This window comes from Salmo salar, chromosome ssa20 (genome assembly GCF_905237065.1).
Source record: "Salmo salar chromosome ssa20, Ssal_v3.1, whole genome shotgun sequence".
Classification (NCBI taxonomy): domain Eukaryota; kingdom Metazoa; phylum Chordata; class Actinopteri; order Salmoniformes; family Salmonidae; genus Salmo; species Salmo salar.
The window spans coordinates 4,218,779-4,243,519 of NC_059461.1; the positions used below are offsets into that span (position 1 = coordinate 4,218,779).

Sequence of the window (24,741 nt, forward strand, 5' to 3'; positions counted from 1 at the left end):
AAGCCGCTTGGTGGTTCTAAATTTCTTCCATTTAAGAATGATGGAGGCCACTGTGTTCCTGGGGACCTTCAATGCTACAAAACATTTTTGGTACCCTTCCCCAGATATGTGCCTGGACACATTCCTGCCTCGGAGCTCTACGGACAATTCCTTCAACCTCAGGGCTTGGTTTTTGCTCTGACGTGCACTGTCAACTGTGCGACCTTATATAGATATGTGTGTGCCTTTCCAAATCATGTCCAATCAATTTCATTTGTCACAGGTGGACTCCAATCAAGTTGTAAAAACATCTCAAGGATGATCAATGGAAACAGGATGCACCTGAGCTTAATTCTGAGTCTCATAGCAAAGGGTCTGAATACTTATGTAAATATATTTTTTTTTTATATACATTTGCAAAAATGTCTTAACTGTTTTCACTTTGTCATTATGGGGTACTGTGTGTAGATTGATGAGGAAAATGTTTTATTTAATCCATTTTAGAATAAGGCTGTAACGTAAAATTTTTTGGGAAAAAGTCAAGGGGTCTGAATACTTTTTGGGTCATTTTTCGGAGAACAAAATTGGGATAGTTTTAAAGATACATTTAGGCTATTCTGTTTACATGTGCCCTTTTAAGCCTACTTGTAGATATCTTGCACACACACACCACTAAAATAACCATAGCTACATGTGTTATGGTTGTATACTCCAAATGAACTGCAACAGTTGTCTGTCTGTCTGTCTAAATTAAATTACAGAATGCTGAATGACACTGAGTAGGCCGGGCCAACATCTTTCACTGAATTATAGCCTATTTTATGACAGCATTTTCTCTTCTATTGGTGGGGTGAAATAAACAGGGGAAAGATTTCGTGTTGTACCTGCGGGTCAACTTGAATGAGGCCGGTGGTGGGGAACCAGAGATTTTGGACATTTCCTCTGTGTCAACAGGCAGCATTATTGTGTCTCACTGCTGGACTGAACAGGCTTGGTGCTTTGTGTGTCAAGACAGAATGAAAAATATAGCTGTTTGGCTTCTATAGGCTACACTGCACACAGATCCTATTCTAGAGTTCACTAGAAACACTGTACAGTCTATGTGTTGTACAGTGTGTGATCATAAGGGCAATAATGACCAATCATAAGGGCTTATATACTGTGAGCTGCCTACAATATTCTGACAAAACCGACAATAAAACAACCATTCTCTTTGATGTCTTTTTGTGGCACTCAGTCGTGTCTCATTTAGTGTAGACGTCATATCTGACATGTTCTAACACTTGATTTAGGTTTTTATTTGTAATATTTTTTTATATTAAAAACAACCTTCAGATAAATGTCACTCAGACTTTTTGATAAGCAGAGCATGTTTTCTAGGAAAGTGCTATTAGAAGCTACATTCGCATGTATTTCCCAAGAGTCAGGTTTTCCCAAAATACTATTCTGATTACCTACCTCTCTGTACAATCCAAATGGCAGTAGAGATGACTTATTTGTCAGAAAAAAACGATGGAGAACAACTAAACGAAACATTTCTAAAAATCAACCGTGGGGGTTACTTTTCTGTCAGGAAATGTTGAACTCTTAGCCGTCCTCTGCCCAGTACCCTGTCCTGAACTTTAGACACTGTCACTATACGGCCTCTGCCCAGTACCCTGTCCTGAACTTTAGGGACTGTCACTAGCCGGCCTCTGCCCAGTACCCTGTCCTGAACTTTAGGGACTGTCACTAGCCGGCCTCTGCCCAGTACCCTGTCCTGAACTTTAGGGACTGTCACTAGCCGGCCTCTGCCCAGTACCCTGTCCTGAACTTTAGACACTGTTACTAGCCGGCCTCTGCCCAGTACCCTGTCCTGAACTTTAGACACTGTCACTAGCCGGCTACCACCTGCTACTCTACCCTGCTTCCCTATGTTTTATATATATATTTTTACCATTATTTAACTAGGCAAGTCTGTTAAGGACAAATTATTATTTACAATGACGGCTTACCCCGGGCTAAACACTGGGACGATTATGCGCCGCCCTATGGGACTCCCAATCACAGCCGGTTGTGATACAGCCTGGAATCAAACCAGGGTGTCTGTAGTGACACCTCAAGCACTGGGATGCAGTGACTTAGACCGCTGCGCCACTCGACAACCATGTGAATAGTCATTGAACACTGGTCACTTTAATAATGTTTACATACTGTTTTACCCAATTCATATGTATATACTGTATTCTAGTCAAGGCTCATCCTATATAACTACTGCTGTACACACCGTTTCTATTTACATACTGTCCATACACACCATTCACATTCATATATTTATTTCTATTCCAGACTGGTATTGCTCGTTATGATATGTCTTAATTTCTTTCTTTTGGATTATGTGTGTATTATTGTATTGCTTGATATTGCTGCACTGTGGGAGCTCGAAACATAAGCAATTCGCTGCACCTGCGATAACATCTGCAAAACTGCGTATACCACCGATAAACTTTGATTTGAACAGAGGGCTTCATTTCTTAATTTTAGAAGCCTTTGTTTTGGCATTAGGATATATTTTTTGAAATGACAAGCAAACGACTGGCTTGGTATCTGCCTTCGACATTCGTTGTGTAACTGAAAACTGATAAAATATGCCCTCTTGTTATTACGCGGTCGTCACTAGTTACCACAGACACAAAGTCATAAATCCTGCCTATTTCTACAATGTATCTTCAAATGTTTTAAACCCTAGCATTATCTTAACCACACTAATAACCGTATACCTAAATTCAGACCAAAAAGCGACTTTTTATTTTCATGAGCCTTTACGATAAAGCTCATTTTAACTTTGTGGCTGTGCGCTCTAGTGCAAACCACTTTTCAGTTGCACGAAAACGACGCCCGCTTCCGCTTTACTTCCGTATCCAGTCCCGTACGATCAGATACTTAAATCCGTGAAAACGCGGTCATTTAAGATAGCTAGCTATATAAATACTATTATATTCGTGTTTGTGGGCGAATTTAGTTCAAACGAAAGTATTTTATGAAGACTTTCGACACACCGTAGTCTTACGGGGCAATCTGCAGTTGCGACATCCATTTTTTGGAATCGTAAAATTATATGTACCCATCGACTGTTGACTAACGTTATGCCTCATGAGTTTAGTTCAAATGCTTTTTTTCTTCCCCCAAACAATTACGATATAGTTAGTCTTAATTTGCGTGGTTATATCGACCCAGACTGCAGTTTTGTACTGAGGGGGTGGCCCTGTGTTTGTAACTGCGGATTGCCGCGTTTAAAGGCCTTTGGCAGAATAAAAGCAACCACAAACACGATACATTTTATGGATTGATAAAATTGGTTCACTAATAACTTCAGGAGAGATTGTTTTTCCAAAGAAATCGTTTAATAGGTTCCATAAAGCCAAAATTGACACAAAAAATAATGTTGAGGATACAAACAGAAAGTACAAAGGTGGAATGTTACTGGGCAAGAGAACATGAACTTTTCACATGGTTTGGAAATGAATGGCCGACACACGTGGCTAAATTGAAAGACGCTCGAGCTAGCTAGCAAGCTAACTTAGCTAATTAAACACAGAATAGGACTACAAAAGTCATCCGGTCAACAACAACACGTGGACATTTCTTGAGGAGCGCATCTTTTAAATACAGCCAGCCAAGGGATGATCTTGAATCGGAGTTTTACTCGTGTGCAGCATAACGTTAACTGTTGTAGCTAGCAGTCTCTGTAGGATCCCCGGCCTAGAACGGTCTCCGTAGCCTTCCTGGGCCCAACCTATTGATTGTCCCTGTATCCGCCACCAGAGGAGTACCCGCCTCGGCCTCCACCGCTCCTGTATCCACCACCACCACCACCTCCGTAACCTCGGTCTTCTCCGCCATAGCTGCGGCCTCCTCCGCCACCACCGTAACTCCTCTCGCCTCCACCATATCCACCTCCACCGCCGTATCCACCGCCACCTCGGGAACCTCTGTATCCACCGCCACCTCCACGACCTCCACCACCGCCCTGGCCTGCCTCGTTCACACGGATGGTTCTGCCGTCGAGAGACTGGCCGTTCATTGCATCCATAGCGTCCTTCGCATCCTCGGGATTGTCGTACTTTACGAAGCCGAATCCACGAGGCCTTCCTGTTTCTCTGTCCATGATGACATCACATTTAGAGATATTTCCATACTTTGAGAACGCTTCTGCAAGAGATTGCTCTGTGGTGTCGAAGCTCAGGCCACCGACGAAAAGTTTTCCTTCGTCGGACATGTTTCTTTGTCTTTTGCGGACTGAACAAGAAGAGCTGCTACTTGGAGAGGAACGTCGACGGAAAAGGAAATGGCAGCATGCCGCGAAATATTATAAAGAGTCATTTGACTCCGCCCACAGTAAAACAACGGATGCGATTGGTTGCAAACCTGCCGTAAACTGTGTATCGTAATGTAAAGCACGTTTTGTTGAAGTAAAGCGCGCCATTTGGATAATATATTGGTGAAAATTGGAGAACAAATTGAATCGATTCAAATGGCATCGATTGGCAAGATACCGTTGCAGTCAAGAAATTTGCCGTGGTAAATTGAGTCCACTAGCTAGCCGGTGTCAGATGCAAGCTAAATAACTAGCTTATTTCTTGCCAGCAAGATTGCTAACTAACTAGCTAGCTACGTTAGCTGGCCTAATTAGCCTCCAAAACTTCAATCATTGTGTTAATATGTTTTCCCTGCCTATACGGTGTAGCAAAGTGTTGTGATTTGTATTTTAGTTGCATTGTTCGTGGACACCACCTCTTCCCTGCTTACAGTGTAGCCACGCATGCGCGATGCTGTCTGACATTTTATATTTTTCATTTTAGGGTTGAGAAATACAGGCCACAGACCCTAGATGACTTGATTTCTCACAAGGACATATTAAGCACCAGTAAGTATGTTTTTTTTTTTCAGTCTTTGAAACAACAGGGATGGAACTGCTGCTGTAGAAACCCTGACCCATTCCAACAACAATTCATTTCAAATGTATGGTCAAGTGAATGTATTCAAAATAATGTTTTCATGCTCAAATGAACTATAGTTGTGTTTTTTGTTGTTGTTGCATGAGTGCATATGTAACAACATATTTGTCGGAACCAATCCTTTTCTCTTTTCAGTCCAGAAATTTATCAGTGAGGACAGGCTGCCACATCTCTTGTTCTATGGACCCCCAGGCACAGGGAAAACATCTACTGTTCTAGCCTCTGCCAAGCAGCTCTACAAGGAGAAGGAGTTCAACGCTATGGTCCTGGAGGTACGTACCAACTCAGCCCTGAGATGTAGAATTATCAAAGACAAATGCTGTGCTCATAACACTGCACTTGAGGGTTGTCATGTTTTCCAGTGAGCAATATTGATTCTTAACATTCAATGTTAGTGTGCGGCATGCATAACTGTTCTCGGGTGCATCAATAATGCATACATTTATTTATTTGCAGCTTAATGCGTCAGACGACAGAGGTATCGATGTTGTACGCGGACCCATCCTGAGTTTTGCCAGCACCAGGACCATATTCAAGTATGACAATAACGAATAATACTTCAAAAGGTTCTGTTTCCTTGCAGTCACTGACAGGTCTGTATTTATAGAGAAGTAGGTCTCTTATCTACCAGTAGTTGTCTACCATATTGCAATCAGGCTCCCAGTCTTTTCAGCGAGGACAAGGAACACAAAAGAGGATTGCAAGTACCCATGTCCTTAGACAACCCTGACTGCAATTGACAAAATTAGTGTTTATTTATTTTTCTTTGTCTTCCAGGAAGGGTTTCAAGTTGGTGATACTGGATGAGGCTGATGCCATGACCCGGGATGCCCAGAATGCTTTGCGGCGAGGTAACCATCTGTTTTGAGTTGTTCACCTGCTGTGTACCAACTGGCCAAATGAGCTGCCTGCGAGCTAACCAGTAATTCTCACTGATGAAAAGATCTGCTTGCTGTAACATGGGACATGAGACAACAAGCAAATGTTAAATACATTTGGGAGGGGTACCGCATATTAGCCTGACTATTTAGAATATTCATGTGCTACAATTGCTTGTAATAGATGCCATTGATTTAACAGTTCACATTTTATATTCTACATTACAATATTTTAATGAGCATATGCCCACTGAACGTCAAATCATTGACATCCATTTCTCCCTGCCGGTCTCTACTCCTATTGCTACCTCTCTCTTCCCTCTCTGCCTCTCTCTTCCCCCCTACCTCTCTCTTCTATCTCTCTTTTCCCCCTCTACCTCTCTCTTCCTCTCCTACAGTCATTGAGAAGTACACAGAGAACACCAGGTTCTGTTTGATTTGTAACTACCTGTCTAAGATCATCCCAGCCCTGCAGTCTCGCTGCACCAGGTTCCGCTTTGGACCCCTGTCTCAGGACCAGATGATACCCAGGCTGGAGTTTGTTATCCAGCAGGAGAGGTGAGGGGGCTCAGGAGTTAATGGGTCGGGGGAGGTGAGTGGGGCCTGGGGGGCGGTGAGTGGGGCCTGGGGGTCGGGGGAGGTGAGTGGGGGTCGGGGGAGGTGAGTGGGGCCTGGGGGTCGGGGAGGTGAGTGGGGGTCGGGGGAGGTGAGTGGGGCCTGGGGGTCGGGGGAGGTGAGTGGGGCCTGGGGGTCGGGGGAGGTGAGTGGGGGTCGGGGAGGTGAGTGGGGCCTGGGGGTCGGGGGAGTTGAGTGGGGATCGGGGGAGGTGAGTGGGGCCTGGGGGTCGGGGGAGGTGAGTGGGGGTCGGGGGAGGTGAGTGGGGGGTCGGGGGCTTCAGAGTGTAGATCACTGTGTTCCTTAAGGAATTTGGTACTGGCACTGACCCTGTATATAGCTTACATTCTTCTGATACATTATTATTATTTTTTATCTCTTATTTCTTCTGTTTTTTTTTTGTTAAACTGTTTTTAAGGGCTTGCAAGTTAAGCATTACACTGTACTTGTACATGTGAGAAGTAAAACTAGAAACTTACTTGAGACTAATGTCTGCTGGGTTTTATTATTGCCTTTTAATCAATGTCTGCTCTTGTCCCTGCAGCATTGATGTAACTCCAGATGGAATGAAAGCTATTGTGACCCTATCATCGGGAGACATGAGAAGATCCCTCAACATACTGCAGGTATGGAGAAAGTGCTACCGATGTGTAGCTAAATGTGATTAATTGCATCACAGTGTTGAGTTTTTATTGCTGGTCTAAATGTATTTGCTAGTGGTGGGCACCAATTTTGATACTGCTCTTTAATTATTTGTTACTTTTATTTCTTTTTTTTTTGTACATTTTTTGTTTTACTGTATTGTTGGTTAAGGGCTTGTAAGTAAGCATTTCACTGTAAGGTGAAAAAATGTTGCTACACCTGTTGTATTCAGCACGTGACAAATAAAAATGTATTTGATATCGTTTGGTACACTATATATTACATGACTCTTCCTGTAGCCATTATACTGGCCTCACAGGCTCACAATTTAGCATACTTATTGGCCTGCTGAATAATGGTTGATTGTATTCAACTGGTTAGGTAGGTTCAGACCACATGAACATTCACACCAGGACCAATGGGCAGTCAACAAGCAGTTGTCTGAATTTCACAAAGCCTTGGAAGTTAACAGAAGATGAACACAGCTGCAATGTTATTGATAAAAAAACTACATATCTATACTGAACAAATATAAATAAACGCAACATGTAACCATTTCAAAGATTTTACTGAGTTACAGTTCATATAAGGTAATCAGTCAATTTAAATATATTCATTAGGCCATAATCTATGGATTTCACATGACTGGGAATACAGTTATGCATCTGTTGGGGCGTGGATCAGAAAACCAGTCAGTATCTGGTGTGACTACCATTTGCTTCATGCAGTTCAACACATCTCCATCACATAGAGTTAATCAGACTGTTGATTGTGGCCTGTGGAATGTTGACCCACTCCTCTTCAATGGCTACGCAAAGTTGCTGGATATTGGCGAGAACTGGAACACGCTGTCGTACACATCCCAAACATGCTCAATGGGTGAGGTCTGGTGAGTATGCAGGCCATGGAAGAACTGGGACATTATCAGCTTCCAGGATTTGTGTACAGATCCTTGTGACATGGGGCTGTGCATTATCATGCTGAAACATGAGGTGATGGCGGCGGATGAATGGTATGACAATGGGCCTCAGGATCTCATCACGGTATCTCTGTGCATTCAAATTGCCATCGATAAAATGTAATTGTGTTCGTTGTCTGCAGCGTATGCCTGCCCATACCACAACCCCACTGCCGACATGAAGCACTCTGTTCACAACGTTGACATCAGCAAACCGCTCGCCTACACGATGCCATACAAGAGTCTGCGGTTGTGAGGCCGAAATGGACGTACTGCCAAATTCTCTTAAACAACGTTTGGGCGGCTAATGTTAGAGAAATATACTTTAAATTATCTGGTAACAGCTCTGGTGGACATTCCTGCAGTCAGCATGCCAATTGCATGCTCCTTCAACATTTGAGACATCTGTGGCATTGTGTTGTGTGACAAAACTGCACATTTACATTTTACATTTTAGTCATTTAGCAGACGCTCTTATCCAGAGCGACTTACAGTAGTGAATGCATACATTTCATACAATTCCATACATTTTTTTTTTTCTGTGCTGGCCCCCCGTGGGAATCGAACCCACAACCCTGGCGTTGCAAACACCATGCTCTACCAACTGAGCTACAGGGAATCCCCCCACATTTTAGGCCTTTTATTGTCTCCAGCACAAGGTGCACCTGTGTAATGATCATGCTGTTTAATCAACTTCTTGATATGCCACGGCTGTCAGGTTGATGGATATCTTGGCAAAGGAGAAATGCTCACTATCAGGGATGTAAACTAATTTGTGTACAACATTTGAGGGAAATAAGCTTTTTGTGTGGATGGACAATTTCTGGGTTCTTTTATTTCAAATCATGAAACATGGGACCAACACTTTACATGTTGTGTTTTATATTTTGTTTCAGTGTATGCTGTTTAAAAAAACTGCAACTGATCTGGATTTTCCATATCGGTGGCCAGATTCTGAGTACACTCCTTATGGTTGATTTCTTTTTGTTATTTCTAATGACTGACTGAGTCCTTTCCCATGTATTTCTCAGAGCACCAGCATGGCATATGGGAAGGTCACCGAGGATAATGTGTACACCTGCACTGGTCACCCACTACGATCCGATATCGCCAACATCCTGGACTGGTCGCTAAACAAGGACTTCACCTCCGCTTACAACCGTATCCTTTATTCTCTCCCACAACCATATGTATTACAACGATATATATCTATTACCACAAGTTATGTTTAGCCTACTCTTTTCAACAAGCAAATGGCTCGTTTTTTTCCCCCCCAACAATGGTTTGTTTATGTATTGCCAAAGCAGCTCTTTCAAATAACACAATATCGCCAATGTATGATGTCTACATACAGTACTGTAGTATCTAGAAATGGCTAAATAGCCATCTCAAATTAGCATAATATCTCCAATATGTGGTATATGAAGACAACTTGTACTCTGTAGCGTCTACCTCTTCTAGGAAGTGGCTCTGAATGCCTTGGTGTTTCTACCTCTTCTAGGAAGTGGCTCTGAATGCCTTGGGGTGGTGTATTTTGCAGGGATGTTATTAGGTCGGTATAAAAAGTTAATTTCAGTGATGTAGCCTATGAATAGAGGATCATGTCAGGAAAGCACAAATTCCTGATTTAATCAGGAAGAATCTCACCCCTGTGTGGGATCAGGACAAAATGACATCTGAAAGTTGGCTAAGTGATGATACTGTATGTCAGTTTCCGGGTATGTATGGATATATAGAGGATCATGTCAGAATATCATGAATTCCTGGAATTATACTGAAGGACAAATCCCATCCTTGATATTGAGAGATGTTCCTTAGCTTCTGATCCACAGAGATTCTCCAGCTGAAGACGCTGAAAGGCCTAGCCCTGCATGACATCCTGACTGAGGTCCACCTACTGATCCACAGAGGTAAGGACTGGACTGGAGGCAGTAAACCTGTACACTGCCGTGGTTATAGAGATTTCCATACTGTATGGGATGGGTATTTCCATTGAATGCATCACAGGTACAATCACTGTATCCCCAAAGTCTGAAGCTGTATTTTTGAAAATGTGTTAATTGTCGGGGTCTTTCCATGTGTGAATTATATACTAGATTATGGACTTTAAAGAAAATATTGTCTGGCCGGGCAGGGCCTAGCTTACTTTTATTTATCTATCTTATCTATCTATCTATAGTCGGTAGATCTATTCTAAACGGACTTCATACAGCACATTATATGAGAGGCGAGCTACTAGGAGAGCGAACTGCATAGTGATGTTTTCTTCCTCTGGTTTCCCGGGAGACCCCTCGCGGTTGCCATGGCTGCCAGTGTTCTCATTGTAGAATGAATGGCTTGCCAGTGTTAAGTGTGGCACGCATCACTACTGCAACGTTTTAGCCTGACAGTGAATGCCTGTTTTCTTATTTCTGAAGTTATGTGTTCCTGTTCTCACTAAGCTGTCTTGGCAGATTCATCAGGCGTTACCATAGAGGGCATGTGAATTATAGCATTGATACATTTTATGATGCAATGACATATTTTTTGAGGGATTTGGTACACTTCTGTGCCGTATTGGTACACTTCTGTGCCGTATATTAGAGATGTCACTTCTTATATAACAGTAAAATGATACAGAATAAAGGAATGGGGTTTCCTGAATGGAATACAGAAATTGGGTAGTGATTTTTAGCAACGCATTCAGCTACCTGAAGGTAATGCTAGAGAAGCACGGATGCAAAACTTGGCAAAAGGAGTATGCAGAGTCCTAGATTTAAAAGGAGCATGCAGAGGCCTAGATTTAAAAGGAGCATGCAGAGGCCTAGATTTAAAAGGAGCATGCAGAGGCCTAGATTTAAAAGGAGCATGCAGAGGCCTAGATTTAAAAGGAGCATGCAGAGGCCTAGATTTAAAAGGAGCATGCAGAGGCCTAGATTTAAAAGGAGCATGCAGAGGCCTAGATTTAAAAGGAGCATGCAGAGGCCTAGATTTAAAAGGAGCATGCAGAGGCCTAGATTTAAAAGGAGCATGCAGAGGCCTAGATTTAAAAGGAGCATGCAGAGGCCTAGATTTAAAAGGAGTTGGAGGGAAGTGCTTGTCTGTGGTACTTCATCAAATCTAATGATCTATTAGTAATAAAAACTGCAGTTAATTTATCAATACGTAGAATAATGAGATTGCCACCAATGCATTCGAAGACAGTAATGCAAGCAGCTGGTATACTTATCTGTGTTATAGTCTGATTGGCCGAGCTTTAGCCCACTTGAGTCCAAGTGTGAAAGAAGGTGTGGCTGAGTTAGGTTGTGTTCATAAAGAATGATGCCCATAACAGTCTACTTTCTTTGTGCAGTCACAAAACCTGTTTCGATGTTCGTCCTTTCCTTGTGGTTCCGTAGATACTAACATTGACATGTTAATAATCTGAAATTCATGACACAAAGCAAAGTGAAAGCCATACTGTAACATGATTACACAATCAAATTGGGACCACTGGATATCAGAGATACTCCTCGGCACTCTGTATCATTTGGTAAAAGAGAATTTTAAGGTTTTTATAAATGTGTGTCTTCACTGTAGCAGCGGTCCCAGGGCCTACTCTCTGCAACATCTCTTTATTGTGTGAACGTGAATGGCCTTCCATTGATTGGGAACCATTTGGGGCAGCCTCCACTGATGCTAATTCCTTTGACATTCAAACTGCAGCCATTTGACGGTAGTCTGTAATCTCGTTTTGAAAAGGAGGAAGATGAGGAAGAAGGCTTGCTTCTTAGCTGGGTGACTTCCTGGTGTGAGGTGAAGCCATTGAAGAACAATGGGGGTCTTTCTCCCCCATGGAGAGTTTTCTCCTTTCCTCCCCCATGGAGATGTCTCCTCTCCTCCCCCATGGAGAAAGGTGTCTCCTTTTTTTCCCCCAATGGAGAGGTGTCTCCTCTCCTCCCCCATGGAGAGAGGTGTCTCCTTTTTTTTCCTCCATGTAGAGGTGTCTCCTGTGACTTGTGGAGATTGGTCGACGCCTCAGTTCTGTGTAGATTGTAGATGCAGATTGGAAGGATAAGGGGTCCTTCCTGGTCAGAAGATGTGGGGGGGTCGACTCAACTCTAAGATCAAAGTCACGGCGTTACACCTGTTCATTTTATGGTGCATGTTTTGAGAGATTTTTACACTTCTGTGCTGTATAATAACCGTGTCTGTTGATTTCTTACAGTGGACTTCCCTCCTGCCATTCGGATGGGCTTGCTTATCAAGTTGGCAGACATTGAGTAAGTGCTCATATCTTCAGTATGGTGGTTATATACCCATCAAATTGTATACCTTACTCATCGTAAGTCCCTCTGGATAACAGCGTATGCTGAATGATTTAAATGTAAATTAAGATTACTAATATTCTTCTAGGTACCGGCTGGCCTCTGGAACTAGTGAGAAGATCCAATTGAGTTCGATGGTGGCGGCTTTCCAGGCAGTGCGAGACATTGTGGTCAATGAGGCCGCCTAGACCAGTGGTCCTCAGTCACAAACGTCTAGTACACATAGGTCACCTACCATGGTCCTGGAGAGCTACAGGGTGTGCAGGCTTTTATTCCAGCCCAGCACTAACACACCTGATGCAATTTATCCATTGCTGGTCAAGACCATGGTTAGTTGAGTTAGTGCTAACTGAATTAAAGGCCTTCATACCCTTTTGTTCACAAAAAAAGACATTTCACTCGAGACTAACTTCATAAAAACATACTTGTGCTTGTCTGCTCAATATTCCTGTCTGTATTTACATTTTGATTGTCAAATAAAATGGTTTCTTATGTAATCTAGTGTCTTTTTGTAGGCTGTGTACAAAATTCATGGAATAAGGTTTCAATAGACCAATTTACTGTACACAATGCAAGCTTTAGATTTACTCTCAGTAAACGTACACATTTAAATAACAAAATACACACTATAATAGTTATCATACAATATACCTCTAGCACAAAAATATAGTTTAGTTGTTCTTGATAAGTAATTTTATTACATTGAGGTATATTAACCTGAATAATGTTAGGATTCAAGACTTTTAAGAGTTCAGTTGCAGGTTTGAGTCACTTAACTATTTGCATTAGCATTTTGACATCCTGAGAGATTTCATTGGACAAATCGCTGATCAGATATGACTGATTTTTGTCTAAACCACAAAGTCGAACCCTTGCCTTCACCTATCCAACCATTGTTAGATTCATTCTGATATACTCTGAAGTTAGAGTTAAAGATGCATCACCTCAGGGCCCTAGAAAGTCCCGTCACTTCTGTCATACAATATTTCCACGATTTTGTTATGCTTTCCAAATGGAGGCAAATAATAAGCTTTCCTCCCTTGACTGCTATCATTAGTTATTCAATACTTCCAAATAACTCATACATTTCAAATGGATGCCAATAATCCAGGCTGCATCACATCCGGTCATGATTGGGAGTCCCATAGGGCGGTGCACAATTGGCCCAGCGTTGTCCGGTGTAGGCCGTCATTGTAAATAAGAATTTGTTCTTAACTGACTTGCCTAGTGGCTGTTAAAATAAATAAATATTCTCTCCTCCCTTGACTGTGCTATCATTAATCAATACTTCCAAACAACTCAAATTCATTTAAAATGGAGGCCAATAAGTATTCTCTCATTATTCCCAAACTGACACATTTTTCCTTGCTTTGGAGCAGTCCGGCATGTTGAGTCATGGGGTCTAAATTTGTCAAACCAGGATGCCACCATGCTGCAGTCTGATGATACACGACAGCAGCTGACCCAATCCTTGTGGCCAGTGAGGACAGCAGCTGACCCAGTCCTTGTGGCTAGTGAGGACAGCAGCTGACCCAGTCCTTGTGGCTAGTGAGGACAGTGGCTGACCCAGTCCTTGTGGCTAGTGAGGACAGCGGCAGACCCAGTCCTTGTGGCTAGTGAGGACAGCGGCAGACCCGGTCCTTGTGGCAAGTGAGGACAGCGGCTGACCCAGTCCTTGTGGCCAGTGAGGACAGCGGCTGATCCAGTCCTTGTGGCCAGTGAGGACAATGGCTGATCCAGTCCTTGTGGCCAGTGAGGACAATGGCTGATCCAGTCCTTGTGGCCAGTGAGGACAATGGCTGATCCAGTCCTTGTGGCCAGTGGCTGATCCAGTCCTTGTGGCCAGTGAGAACAGTTGCTGATCCAGTCCTTGTGGCCAGTGGCTGACCCAGTCCTTGTGGCCAGTGAGAACAGTTGCTGATCCAGTCCTTGTGGCCAGTGGCTGACCCAGTCCTTGTGGCCAGTGAGAACAGTTGCTGATCCAGTCCTTGTGGCCAGCGGCAGACCCAGTCCTTGTGGCCAGTGGCTGACCCAGTCCTTGTGGCCAGTGAGAACAGTTGCTGATCCAGTCCTTGTGGCCAGTGGCTGACCCAGTCCTTGTGGCCAGTGAGAACAGTTGCTGATCCAGTCCTTGTGGCCAGTGGCTGACCCAGTCCTTGTGGCCAGTGAGAACAGTTGCTGATCCAGTCCTTGTGGCCAGCGGCAGACCCAGTCCTTGTGGCCAGTGGCTGACCCAGTCCTTGTGGCCAGTGAGAACAGTTGCTGATCCAGTCCTTGTGGCCAGTGGCTGACCCAGTCCTTGTGGCCAGTGAGAACAGTTGCTGATCCAGTCCTTGTGGCCAGTGGCTGACCCAGTCCTTGTGTCCAGTGAGAACAGTTGCTGATCCAGTCCTTGTGGCCAGTGGCTGACCCAGTCCTTGTGGCCAGTGAGAACAGTGGCTGATCCAGTTCTTGTTGCAAGTGATGACGTGGCTATTTTTCACTTATGGAAGGCAGAGAAGCAGGTAAGTATAGAGCAGTTTAAGATTATTTCCATGTGCAATAAAAAATATCCATGAATTTAGATAGACAATTGAAAAAAAAAGAGAGAAAAGCTCTTTGGATTAATATATATTTTTTAGATATAAAAATGGCTGACCTTCTGGGTTAAATGCCATATCCTTAAGGTGTTATCTCCAGAGGAAGATAGCAGGGTGAGCTTCGGTTAGGAGTGAAACAAACACAGCTTGAAGGAACATTCATAAATATTTAGTTATCAATTTTTACACAATTATATGATAATCTATTCAAAATAAGGATTAAATGAAAAGTGCTATCATCAAATGAAACATTAGCCTTGACTCCATAACACACACAGCAATATGTCCCACCAGTTGTAACATCCCATATCTTGATGACTCCTTTGTCCAGTGGCCAGAAGCAGTCTGGATGATTCTCTCTCATTGGAGGCTGCTTTATCTCCAGGTGTTGGTGTCTTTGATGGACGGGGTCCAAACGTCAGACCCCACACTGTCTGATCACAGTTCAGGCTCTTGTCCTGTCTGTTGCTCTCCGGGGAAATATCAACCTTGTTGACTCTATATAGACAATTAAGCATTATTGACAGTAAACTAAACAAAAAAAAACTCCAGAGGTGCTGATGAACATAATCAATTCTTTCAAATCAGGAAGGAGGAGAGGAAGGAAGCAATGGAGAATGGAAGGAAGAAAGGAAGGAATATTTACAGGCCCGTCTGCAAAGTCCATACATACATACATACATACCATACTGAAGCAGCCAGGTGACCACCAGTGGTGGAAAAGGTACACAATTGTCATACTTGAGTAAAAGTAAAGATACCTTTAATAGAAAACGACTCAAGTAAAAGTTAAAGTCACCCAGTAAAATACTTCTTGAGTAAGTCTAAAAGTATGTGTACATTTCTGTATGTATGTAAATGTAATTGCTAAAATATACTTAAGCATCAAAAGTAAAAGTATAAATAATTTCAAATTCCTTATATTAAGCAAACCAGTCGGCAGTATTTTCTTGTATTTTTAATTCACGGTTAGCCAGGGGCACACTCAAACACTCTGACATAATTTACAAATGAAGCATGTGTGTTTAGTGAGTCTGCCAGATCAGAGGCAGTGGAGATGACCAGAGATGTTCTCTTGATAAGTGCGTGAACGGACCATTTTCCTGTCCTGCAAACCATTCCAAATGTTACGAGTATTTTTAGGGTGTCGGGGAAAATGTATGGAATAAAAAGTACATTATTTTCATTAGGAATGTAGAAGTAAAATTGTCAACAATATAGTCAAGTAAAGTACAGATACCCCCCAAAAAACGACTTAAGTAGTACTTTCACAGAAGTACTTTACACCATTTGCGACCACCCACACTATCCCGTGTCTCATAGATCAGGCGAACTGGGATTGAAGGTGGGCGGATCTCAGTTCCAATATCTACCATGTTGTGTTGCTACCATGCTGTGTGTTCATGTCATGCTATGTTGTTGTTTTAGGTCTCTCTTGTCGTGACGTGTGTTTTGTCCTATATTTTTATTTTAATCCCAGCTCCCGTCCCCACAGGAGGCATTTTGCCTTCTGGTAGCCCGTCATTGTAAATAAGAATTTGTTCTTAACTGACTTCCTGGTTATCTAACAATGCCTTCCAGTCAATAATCCCATGTTTAAATGCCATTCCGAGGAAAACGGAGCACCCATCGTGTCTTTAGATCGCTAAATGATGTAAAATAGCCTACTTGTTTTATTGCGTGTTTTTGAGTAAAAGGAGAAGAATTCATCTGATTTCCTAGTACAGTACAGATTTCCTGATTTGCTACCTTGCCACGTGTGCTCTTGTTTTCTATTACGTAAAATGGATTCGTCCCTGATTTGTTTGATCTACAGTGAAACATTTTTAAAGAGTTCTATCTGGATTTCGGATATCGGACAGGATTAAATGCATAGAAACGTAATCAATAGAACAATTTCCCCCATTCAAATCACTTGCTATGTTGCCATGAATTTATTCAGTGATTTTTTGTTGTTGTCGACATTTAGAAAGTTCGCATAGAAAATAAATGCGACAATTGCCTGCTAGGGTGCGTTATATCGTCTTGTGTCACTCACACCCCAAACATGTTTACACAAAAACCTGGTGTGGAATGAAATTGTAGTGGCTGAAGTGTTTCCATTACCCACGTAGGTAAATTACGCATTAATAAATTGGCGACAGCCTGTATGTCCTCCCACCTATCTGTTTCGTGTTTCCCGCGCAAGCCACAACGCAATAACTGACTCACATATTTCTGGGACTAGTGCCAACGCATCGCCACGGTCTGCGCTCATGTACATATCAAGTAATCGGATAGTGAAACTTGCCAGCCAACCAGAAAAGCAAGGCGTTTTTCGAAAATCAGGACAATCTTCGTCCTGTAAAGAAACATTTTTATTGTAAAAAAAAAAAAAAGAACGATTTTGCAAACAGTAAGCATTTAGTTACATCCAGGCTGTATTACATCCGGCCGTGATTGGGAGCCCCATAGGGCGACGCACTATTGGTTTGGCCGGGGTAGGACTTCATTGTAAACAACAATTTGTTATTAACTTACTTGCCTAGTTAAATAAAGGTTAAATATAAATACATTTAAAAACAATGTGGAGTAGAGCTTTATAGTTACGTGATGACGTCACGTGCCCCGCGTATCTTCAAAAATGAATCGTCAATCATCATTTATTCGGAAAAACACAGCTTCAATCATTTGTCGTGTTAAAGTTTGATAAAAAGAAAAATACTCCCGTTGAACGAATACAAATGTTGTCAATCTAGAACAGTTCTTCTATAGCTGCCTTTCCATTAAACATGTTGCAATTATTTAATTACATTTTTTAAACATTGCTTGTCTAATAAACCTGGGTCAACGGAACCTACCTACTGATTCGTCCGTTCTATTTCTATGGATTTAATCCTATCGAAATCCTATTTTTTTATATATTTTTTTAAATTAGGCCCTGATAAGCCTACACATTCCAATTTGTAAATTATATATATTGTTCATTAATAAAAACAAAAGAGAGAACTACATCCCTGCCTTTGCTTTAAAAAAAAAAAAACAGGTTTAATTTTGTGTTTGAGTAATACAAAATGTTATATTATTGTCAAATATGTAATTTAATATGGCAAATGGCAACAATTCATTGAAATAACCATGTTAAGTATCACTTAATAAGCCTGAAGCTAAAACAAAACAAAGGTCAAATGGATGGTAAAAAAGCAAACCTATATACAGTATCTACATACTGTACAAACCAAACACCAATCATTACACACACACAAAAAAAGTTTTCTAAAAGTCTTACAACACCTAAAATGTGACAAGTTCATCTATATCTCGATCTTCTAGCTGTAATGGATGTTCAAGAATTTCTGCATCTTCATGGTCAACTGAAAGAGATTGGTTACAGATTTGGGTTATAGTTGCATCTACAGTATAAGGTCAATACAAAACAGCAACAGAACAGTTACATTTTAGTAATTTAGCAGATTCTTATCCAGAGCGACTTTTATGAGCAATTAGGGTTAAGTTCCTTGCTCAAGGGCACAGACAGATTTTTCACCTAGTCGGCTCTGGGATTCGAACCCAGAGCTCTTAACCGCTAGGCTACCTGCCGCCCAGTTACAGTTCTACCCACTGTATATTACGGATACATGTACAAATACAACATTGCAACATTATTAATAGTGTCACATTTAATATCAACTACACATTTTGAAAATAACTAAATATACAGCCAATACCCAAGTGGGAAATCCCCCCCCCCTACAACTTGGAAGCAGAAAATCATTCCTTACTGGATGGTATTGTGTGTATCTCCACAAGTGTAGTGTTGTGTCCGTTGGTCAGAGGCAGAGGTGGCAGTCTGGGTATAGCTTCATGAAACACCTCTTCGTCTGATTCTACCAGACTCAACACATCTCCTCTCTCCTCCATTTGATCAAATCCATTACCTGTAATAAAAAAAACGTACATTTAGATTTCAAAGTAGGTAGTTAGTATTTGCATATATCTTTTAGCAATTCAGTAACTTCACAAGTCAGTTATCATCAAAGTATATCTTATATTATCTTAGGTGATGGGGGTCATATTATCCATTATCCCTTTCATGAAATTATACAAAAATAACCAGGGGTACAACTTCGGTTTTAAGGGGGGCATAACTATTCTTTTTAGTTATGCCCCCCCCCCAGTGAAAATAACAAAGGCAGCTAATCTGATATGGCACAGGCAGTTACAAAATTGAAGACCTATCAACAAAAGGGACATTATAATGCATGGGAAAAAGATCTTACCCAGGCATATTCGGTCACGGTTGGAGTATATTGTTTTAGCAATAACAATCCCAGATCCTACTATCAAAATAGCTAGGAATATCCCTATGATTGCTCCAGTGTATTGAGAGGTGGCTGTGGAAACAAAACAACATTAGACATGATTGATTAAGTAAAAAAAGTTAAGTCACTAAAGATAAATGAGTGTACAATAGTCTAAGAAGTCTTGTTAGAAGCTAACAGGGAGGGGCAACAGGTTTAGCGACATTCCAGGGAAGGTGTTGCCTTGCTACCTTTCTGCACCTGTATGATCATCAACATAGATTATCACAAGGACCAGATGGAGTCTGCAGAGATATCCAGTCTGTAAACACACACCTCTCTGAACTAACCTTTAACTGTTAAATAGATCTCCAACTCGCGGACCATCAGTGGGTTCTCGCTCCTGCAGAAGTAGAGGCCCTCGTCCTGCTTGGTGATGTTGACTATAGTGAGGGTGAAGGTGGGACCCTGCTCTGACAGGACGTACTTAGGGCTGGAGACCACGTCATCCTGCTGGGCTGTCCTCTGCCAGCTGGTGAGGGCTGGAGGCAGGGAGCTGGACTCTGTACACGTTAATGTCACGTTGGTGCCTTCTACCGCTGTGACTAGTGGTTCCCCTTCAGGATAGGGGGACTCTAGGGGATGAGGAGGGAGACAGGGGTTTAGACTGGGTTAGTGATAGATACACATCTAGCTAGATATCCTTCTATACAGGTATGCACACAATCACACAAACTGCGTTGGGTGTGACATGGGAAAAGTATAGCCTGGTAAGTGGTGTAGGTAACACATTATTTTTGTTCTTCCTCATTGTTTGAGTCATCTTGCCTGGTGCTCAGAAACGCTGATAAATGACTTTAAAATATCTCGCCTTTCTGGAATCACAAAGACAGCTCCCTCCTTTGCAGGTTTCTTTTGGAATCAGACCAGGTGTGCCACAGCCACTGGGTGTTTCACACATTACTAATATTCTATGAGCTTTGTACAGTTGTGGAAACCATTCAGTTCGTTTAAAGCTGAAAGTAAATAAGAGACAGATGAGATGTCTCTTTTATTAATTACCCAACATCGTCGTATCAATAAATTGGCCAATGGTAGGGTGTCCCAATAAAGCACCCTGAACTGAAAGGGGATAGCTAGTCAGTTGTACAACTGAAAGGAAAGGGGGATACCTAGTCAGTTATACAACTGAAAGGGGGATACCTAGTCAGTTATACAACTGAAAGGGGGATACCTAGTCAGTTGTACAACTGAAAGGAAAGGGGGATACCTAGTCAGTTGTACAACTGAAAGGAAAGGGGGATACCTAGTCAGTTGTACAACTGAAAGGAAAGGGGGATACCTAGTCAGTTGTACAACTGAAAGGAAAGGGGGATACCTAGTCAGTTGTACAACAGAAAGGGGGATACCTAGTCAGTTGTACAACTGAAAGGAAAGGGGGATACCTAGTCAGTTGTACAACAGAAAGGAAAGGGGGATACCTAGTCAGTTGTACAACAGAAAGGGGGGATACCTAGTCAGTTGTACAACAGAAAGGGGGGATACCTAGTCAGTTGTACAACAGAAAGGGGGATACCTAGTCAGTTGTACAACTGAAAGGAAAGGGGGGATACCTAGTCAGTTGTACAACAGAAAGGGGGGATACCTAGTCAGTTGTACAACTGAAAGGAAAGGGGGATACCTAGTCAGTTGTACAACTGAAAGGAAAGGGGGATACCTAGTCAGTTGTACAACTGAAAGGAAAGGGGGATACCTAGTCAGTTGTACAACTGAAAGGGGGATACCTAGTCAGTTGTACAACTGAAAGGGGGATACCTAGTCAGTTATACAACTGAAAGGAGGATACCTAGTCAGTTGTACAACTGAAAGGAAAGGGGGATACCTAGTCAGTTGTACAACAGAAAGGGAAAGGGGGATACCTAGTCAGTTGTACAACTGAAAGGGGGATACCTAGTCAGTTGTACAACTGAAAGGGGGATACCTAGTCAGTTGTACAACTGAAAGGGGGATACCTAGTCAGTTGTACAACTGAAAGGGGGATACCTAGTCAGTTGTACAACTGAAAGGGGGATACCTAGTCAGTTGTACAACAGAAAGGGGGATACCTAGTCAGTTGTACAACAGAAAGGAAAGGGGGATACCTAGTCAGTTGTACAACTGAAAGGAAAGGGGGATACCTAGTCAGTTGTACAACTGAAAGGGAAGGGGGATACCTAGTCAGTTGTACAACTGAAAGGGAAAGGGGGATACCTAGTCAGTTGTACAACTGAAAGGGAAAGGGGGATACCTAGTCAGTTGTACAACTGAAAGGGAAAGGGGGATACCTAGTCAGTTGTACAACTGAAAGGAAAGGGGGATACCTAGTCAGTTGTACAACTGAAAGGAAAGGGGGATACCTAGTCAGTTGTACAACTGAAAGGAAAGGGGGATACCTAGTCAGTTATACAACTGAAAGGAAAGGGGGATACCTAGTCAGTTGTACAACTGAAAGGAAAGGGGGATACCTAGTCAGTTGTACAACTGAAAGGGAAGGGGGATACCTAGTCAGTTGTACAACAGAATGGAAAGGGGGATACCTAGTCAGTTGTACAACTGAAAGGGAAGGGGGATACCTAGTCAGTTATACAACTGAATGCAGAACTGATATTGACACGGTTCGGGGCATCTATGTACAGTTGCAATACATAAACTAGAAAGCTGAATACAAACAAAAGGCATATCAGATGTTGGCTGGGTGTGCGTCCCAAATGGTACCCTATTGCCTATATAGTAAGTACACTTATTTACCTATGGGTCCTGTTCAAAAGTAGTGCACCATATAGGGAAGTGTTCCATTCAGGACGCAGCCTACGTTTGCAGTCATCTCTCACTTACTCAGGGTGAAGGAGCAGAACTTCTCCTCTCCTGGACTGATCGTAGGGTGATGCCCATTACACTTCAGCATCTGCCCATCGAACAACAACGACCTGTTCAGATTCACCACCAGATTATCTGTCTCCTCCGACTCCATCAGTTGTCCAGCCACCTAAGAGAACCACAAAGGAAATAATTGAGGATAACACACACACACACACACACACAGACTAAAAGCATGGTATCCAATTAAATTGTGTTTTAACCCCCCCCCAAAAACAAACACCTGCTTCCCCTGGCTCCCTGACTCCTGATGCTTCTCCCCCCAGAATAACATGGGAGAGGGGTAGCCTCCAAACCAGCTACAGCTGAACTGGACATGGGACGGATCCTTCCCTGCATTCCACAGACACTCTGGGTGCCTCTCTGGGGAATCTAAAGGAGCAAGATGGATGCTCTTTACAGTATAGAATTGATGAGGTATTTGGGTTAGTACACAACAATAAGATAGGTACACAAGTCATTTGAACAAGCACCACTGGCCACTGTATCTGATAGGTATCTATTAGGAGCTTAGGATATATACCGATATTCAAATTGTCACTAAGCCCCGAGCAACCACTATCAGAGACCATTAAGTCTGTTTCCCTTATAGTCACCTACAGTATACAAGCAGCTCTGTGCTCCAGCCAGCAGCCTTCTGGGAGATTGAGTTCTGGGCTCTGCAGCTGTAGTTCCCCTGAGCTGTGGGCTGAACATCCTCTACCCTGAAGTCCAGCCATGACCCACTGCCCACCGCCAGAGAGTCGTTACTGGACGCCACACCCTGAAACCCCCAGGACAGGTTCTGTGAGGGGTAGGACAAGCTGGAGCAGTTGAATGACACCGTGGAACCCCTGACAACAAAGAGGGTTCCGTTGGAAAGAGGCGTGGCTGGCTGGATGTCTATGATGCTATTGTCAGGACCACCTGCAAGAAGTAAACATGAGATACTTTACTATAGTGTTGCCAAAGAAGGCAGACACTTTCCACTTGAAAACAGTCCTCACAGTTTACAACAATCAAGCCTTGTTACAACCCAAGGCACCAATCTTTCATTATTGAGCAATGTGGACTGATTCCATAACATACACGTTTGTAAAGAATTATACAGTCCCATTCCATCCATCCATCATATACTACATAATGGTCAAGGTACACTGCAGTACCCCTCTGATCATGATCATTCAAATGCCTACAAGACACATAGGCTACTACAGCATGTGCTATGAAACCAGCCCCAGCACCAAATCATCCGGAATAACCAGTTTTAGGGCAATAATTGTTCAAAATCATTTCTAGGGCAATTTACAGGGCAATTGACCAAGATACCAGTTCAGTATCTGCAAGTCATTATATGAAGGACATCAAAAACACATTGTTATGATAAAACACAGATACTTACTGACTATTTGCAATGTGAGACTTGTTTGAGTTTTGTTGTCATGGGGTAAAGAATCACAGAGATAGGTCCCCTCATCTGATAGATTTATTCCGTTGATGTACAAACTTTGATTGTACAGTATAGTCAGGTGCCCTTCACTTGAGGATATTGGAATTACAATGGAATGATTAAGTTCAATGGTAAACTGTCCATTCTTCATCCATCGCGTGAATGAGGGGGTCACATTGGTCTCAGTGTTCCAACACGGAAGTATAATATTCTCTCCCACAGTTCCAGCTACAGTAGTTTCATCTGAGCGCCCATTTGCGGCAACTTTCATAAAAACAATGAGCGAGATAATTTAAGACAAGAGACACGATTCAACAAATAGCCTATAGAAGTGAACAGTATGCCTACATAGATCAAAACGTCAGACCTAATATATAACTAATTTCACTGTATAGGCTAAAGAACTATGGATTATGTTTCATAAACATGTCACAAGTGGACACTCACCGGTCTGATGCATGACCTGAAGAAAAATTGCAACTGCGAAGGCATTCATAATTATTCCTCCTACTGTATAGCATATATACCCTGATTTATGGTTAGACAAATGCTTTGCTTGTCAACCTCTGTCTGACTACCTGTTGTGCATGCGGTGACACAACACACCTCTACACCTACTTTACATAACACTGGTTAGAGTAACTGATATAGGAATTACGAGCCACTATAATTCAATATTTTTTCTTCTCCATGGAACTGCCACATGCTATAATTGTTCAGCCATTTGGCTACCTGCCTGTTTACTCGCGCGCGTTTATCCGGAAACTTCAAACCACACCCAACACTTACCTCCTTAAAGGTGCAGCAGGGTTTCTGCTTGGTGGACAGTTCATACCGCTGTCACCGCACTGCTCGACGAGGCCTATTATCTCTTTCTCTAGAGTGATATATAACTCAGGGAAAACTAACACAAAAGTGTCTGAAATATAGGTCATTTATATATATGTTTTTTTTAATCTTAAAGACACAATGTAGCTTTATCAGCAAAACGTGACAATTCGAGTAGGAGTGGACCTTGTTCATGAAAAGAACATTCTAGAAAGACAAATTCGGGTCATTGGGCAGTAAAGTGAGGGATTGACAGAACCTTAGGCCAATCACAAGTGCTAACTGTAGAGCTAGACGTACTGTGATTGGCCTAAACGCAACGCATAGTCCGGACTCCGGGCCCTGCCTGTGCCT

At 42.4% G+C, this 24,741-nt stretch overlaps 3 protein-coding genes across 4 annotated transcripts; 1 reads left to right on the forward strand and 2 right to left on the reverse strand.

Annotated features, from left to right (window-relative positions):
* Positions 1-3,343: 3,343 nt before the first annotated feature.
* Positions 3,344-4,284, reverse strand: LOC100136385 (hyperosmotic glycine rich protein). The gene is given in 2 exon segments (NM_001123544.1): positions 3,344-3,813; positions 3,816-4,284. Coding segments are annotated over 2 exon segments (615 nt in total). The 5' UTR covers positions 4,238-4,284; the 3' UTR covers positions 3,344-3,620.
* Positions 4,285-4,424: 140 nt separating this feature from the next.
* LOC100196545 (replication factor C (activator 1) 5) lies at positions 4,425-12,849 on the forward strand. Its single transcript, NM_001141574.1, has 11 exons — positions 4,425-4,539; positions 4,821-4,885; positions 5,112-5,248; positions 5,433-5,512; positions 5,754-5,827; positions 6,253-6,412; positions 7,014-7,095; positions 9,101-9,230; positions 9,902-9,979; positions 12,256-12,310; positions 12,444-12,849. Exons 1-11 carry the CDS (start codon positions 4,493-4,495, stop codon positions 12,541-12,543), a joined length of 1,008 nt encoding a protein of 335 aa, NP_001135046.1. The 5' UTR covers positions 4,425-4,492; the 3' UTR covers positions 12,544-12,849.
* A 5,144-nt stretch (positions 12,850-17,993) lies between these two features.
* On the reverse strand, positions 17,994-24,585 carry LOC106579822 (V-set and immunoglobulin domain-containing protein 10). Of its 2 annotated transcripts, none has more exons than XM_014160029.2 (9): positions 24,349-24,585; positions 23,512-23,823; positions 22,731-23,036; positions 22,354-22,502; positions 22,089-22,239; positions 19,565-19,849; positions 19,194-19,307; positions 18,696-18,851; positions 17,994-18,287 (listed from the first exon to the last, which is right to left on the reverse strand). In XM_014160029.2, the coding sequence occupies exons 2-9, from the start codon at positions 23,708-23,710 to the stop codon at positions 18,208-18,210; spliced, it is 1,440 nt and encodes a 479-aa protein (XP_014015504.1). In that variant the 5' UTR covers positions 23,711-23,823; positions 24,349-24,585; the 3' UTR covers positions 17,994-18,207. The 2 variants fall into 2 exon arrangements, with proteins under 2 accessions (XP_014015504.1, XP_014015503.1); XM_014160028.2 differs by lacking the exon at positions 24,349-24,585 and adding an exon at positions 24,007-24,327.
* Positions 24,586-24,741: the final 156 nt, after the last annotated feature.